This window comes from Pleurodeles waltl, chromosome 4_1 (assembly GCF_031143425.1).
Source record: "Pleurodeles waltl isolate 20211129_DDA chromosome 4_1, aPleWal1.hap1.20221129, whole genome shotgun sequence".
NCBI classification, from domain to species: Eukaryota; Metazoa; Chordata; class Amphibia; order Caudata; family Salamandridae; genus Pleurodeles; species Pleurodeles waltl.
The window spans coordinates 105,222,972-105,226,667 of NC_090442.1; the positions used below are offsets into that span (position 1 = coordinate 105,222,972).

A 3,696-nucleotide genomic window follows, 5' to 3' on the forward strand; every position below is an offset into this window, starting at 1 on the left:
TTACACATGGAAAACTGAAGGTATTGACAGGCTGCTACCTTCGAAACCATGTTCAGTTCGTAAGGCAGACGGTGGCAATTTAAAACCACGAAAATATTGGTCTAAATGATGTATTGCAATGTCGTTAATGCTCTGGTAAAAATATGAGACGTTTGAAAATTCATAATTATGGAATAAAAAATATGAGATGTTTGAAAATGTATTATTATAGAATACTGTGACTTTTTTGAGAAATGTTTGCGAATGGTTTGTTTCTAAAATGTCTGAAAGTAAAATGTATCAAATGTAATGGTATTCGCAGTTTTGAAAAACCCATCAAACAAAACAAAAAATTTCAAGTAAATATTTAAAATAAGTAATAATTTCACAACATGATACTTTATTTTGTTTTCTTTTTTTAGCGAGTACAATTTGGCTGTTCATGAAAGAAGTGAACCAGAGCTCCATGACAGGGTTCATCCTCTTAGGTCTCGTTGAGGACCCTCTGCTGCAAGTCCCTCTCTTTGTGCTTTTTCTCCTGGTCTATGTCATAACCTTAATTGGGAATGTGATTATAATGATATTGATCAGGATCGCCCCTCGCCTTCACACTCCCATGTACTTCCTGCTTAGTAACCTGTCCTTTGTAGACCTCTGCTATTCCACAGCAATCACTCCAAACATGGTGGCCAACCTTCTCTTGGGGAGAGTTGTGATTTCAGTCTCAGGGTGTGCAGTGCAGCTGTTTTCATTTATTGTCTTCGGAACAGCAGAGAGTCTCCTTTTGGCTGTGATGGCGTACGACAGATACTCAGCGATATGCCATCCTCTCCTGTATTCTGTGATTATGACTGGGAAGGTGTGTATGGAACTAGTCATTGGGGTGTATATTTGTGGGATTTTACATGCCATGCTTCAAACTGGTGTCATCTTCAGATTGTCTTTCTGTGGCTCAAAAGAGATCCCACATTTCTTCTGTGATGTCCCCCCTCTTCTGAGGCTTTCATGCACTGACACATTTATCAATGAGATTGTGATGCTATTTTCTTCCATTACCATAGCAACAGTGTCCATCAGTACTATACTCACCTCTTACATATACATCTTAACCACCATAATGAGAATTCCATCCTCTGGAGGTAGGCATCGGGCCTTTTCCACCTGCTCCTCTCATTTGATCTGTGTTAGCTTGTTCTACAGCACTGGGCTGGTTGTGTACCTCAGCCCAAAGTTGAAGCACTCCTTTGGGTTTGAAAGAGTGACTTCAGTCTTCTACACTGTGGTGATTCCAATGCTAAATCCTATCATCTACAGCCTGAGGAACCAGGATGTCAAAGGTTCTTTGAAGAAAACGATTGGAAAATGTCTTGCATCCACACATAACTAACATTAATAAATAGCATGTTTAGATGGTGATGGAGTTATTAACCTAATCGGGATGAACCAGAATAATTTATGTGTCTTCAACAGATATATATTCTCTTAGGAATGAAGACTCCAACCAAAACATCTGTCAACTAAGCTGCGGTAACATGTTTCAATGACTCCCTCCTCAAGCTAAGAAGATTGCACTAACCATTGGAGCAGAAATGACCATCTTCAACATCGCTCAGTGATAGATGCAAGCTCAGGGCCTTGAGGAAAACATTCAGAAAACCATAAAGTCAAAGTTCTATTACATCCAAGAGCAGATTACCCCATTCAAACCCGTAAATCGCTGTTTACATTCATCCAGGTTAAAATGATATCACCATTTAAGACACCAACATCTTCATCACCTGCCAATTGCAATGAAATCTTACTTTTTTTCAATTTCATTTCTCATATTGTCACATCAACTCGTAGGCAAAAACACATCCCCAATAAGTCTTGAAAACAGGAGATACCCCACATTCACTCCCGAAGACGGGTGAAGAACAACAAAGCGCTCAACCCAACAGACTATAATTGAGACACAATCACAGCAAACATGATCAAAAAAGACATCCACCTCCAGGACCCATTGTGCACAATAATCAAAACCTTTCTCGGGCGTCCCTAATCTCTTGAAAAATGGGATCTATCCTAAAGAGATGCAATTTGGAGAAAAATTGAATACAATTTACCTAAACTGTGGAAAACAATTGTAATATGTCCCCTACATCACCGACTACCATCTACCAGCTGGAATTCTTCTCAGGCTTCATCATGTTTCCCAATATCTGTTCTTACATAATTTCACTTTTGTCCCACACTCCCATGCACCATTTGCGCAATAGCTCCTTTCTGTACCACCAAGTTTCCTTCTAATTTTCCCTTCGTCTACTCTAGCCCGATTTATACCCTCAAGTCTCCGGTGCATTATTACCTCTGATGGGTGATCCTCCCTTACCCAATTCCCTTTTTTTTGTCATTTTCCAGCCCTTTTTGCTTGGGCCACTTGCTCTGCCCATCTTTGGCTTCCTTCTGCCATTTGGGAGACACCTGCTCTTGTCGGTGTTTACACCTCTGCCCAGTGCACCTCTAATGTTACTAAAATCGAAATGTATATGTCTGAATGCTCAACCCAGCCCTAAGGTGTGACCCCTCGACGCCAACGACGAAGACACAGGAGTTACCCTTAGCACTAGCCATGGTTGCTAAAGGACTACACCAGCAACATCCAGGGCCTCTTTTTCAGCTTACATTTGTAACAACCTTTGTTGGATTCACGTCCCAATACTGTACGTGTGAGTAGCGCGTGCGACTGATTTGGACAGAATGGAAATTTCAAGGACACAATTAAACGTCCCCGTTAATAATGGATAGTGGTGGCAGGTGTCATAATCTTGAAATGGTGTTTATCGCCATGTATCCATTTTTCCACAAAATACATTATTTACAATTCGAAAAACTGAGAATAGACATGAACATTTAAAGATGTCCATTTTATTTAGCTTGTGTTTTATTTCAAGATGTTATCCAAACTCCCATGAGGTGGTTTGTGCGGAGTAAATATGGAAGAGCTCGTTAAAGGAATGTTTCCTGTTGACTGAAATAGAAAAGAACAGAAATTGTCATTACTGTAGGAACAAGAGTGACAGATTGAGGCAACATCGAAATGCATTTTACAAATGGCTTTGTCATTCGCCAGGTTTTACAAGTAGCAATTGAGTCGATTTGACTTTGTTATGGCACAGCAATATTTAGATTGAATGAAGGATAAATTGTAGAATCGGCCTAAAACAATTGATACGACAATGTACTAAAATCTGACTTTATTGGCCAAGAATCTTAATTGGCTTTATGTTTCTTTCTGCTTTAACCATCATAAAAGTCAGGAACTGATGTAAATGTGATGTACAGTTTTTTACATTATTAAATACTGGTTAAGAAGAGAGGTATGAGACGGCGTCCTTTTAAATATGTGCTCAAAATAGGAGTGTTTTTTTTTTATTTATTTTTTATATGAAACTGCGTTGTAACTTATATGTGTGCCAGAGAGGCTCATTTCGTGCGTACAAGTGTGCCCGTTGTTTAACCTGTACCGAAGGGCTGTAAAAAAAAAGCACAATTAGGGGACCTCATAGTGACTGCGGTCAATTTATTTCAAAGCGGAGAAATCATAATTCTCGTCCCGTTTCATGGGCAGCTTCAGGAGTGCCCAGTGGCAACACAAGGATTTGTGGGGCCATGGGCAAAACATATTTTCGGGTCCCTTATTTGTAGCACCTTTGAATTTATCACCCATTTTCAGCC

The 3,696-nt window shown here is 39.7% G+C and overlaps 1 protein-coding gene across 1 annotated transcript; it reads left to right on the top strand.

Moving 5' to 3' along the window:
- The first annotated feature begins 421 nt into the window (after positions 1 to 421).
- Positions 422 to 1,366, top strand: LOC138287074 (olfactory receptor 5B12-like). The gene has a single exon (XM_069227434.1). It carries the CDS (start codon positions 422 to 424, stop codon positions 1,364 to 1,366), a length of 945 nt encoding a protein of 314 aa, XP_069083535.1.
- The last annotated feature ends 2,330 nt before the right edge of the window (positions 1,367 to 3,696 follow it).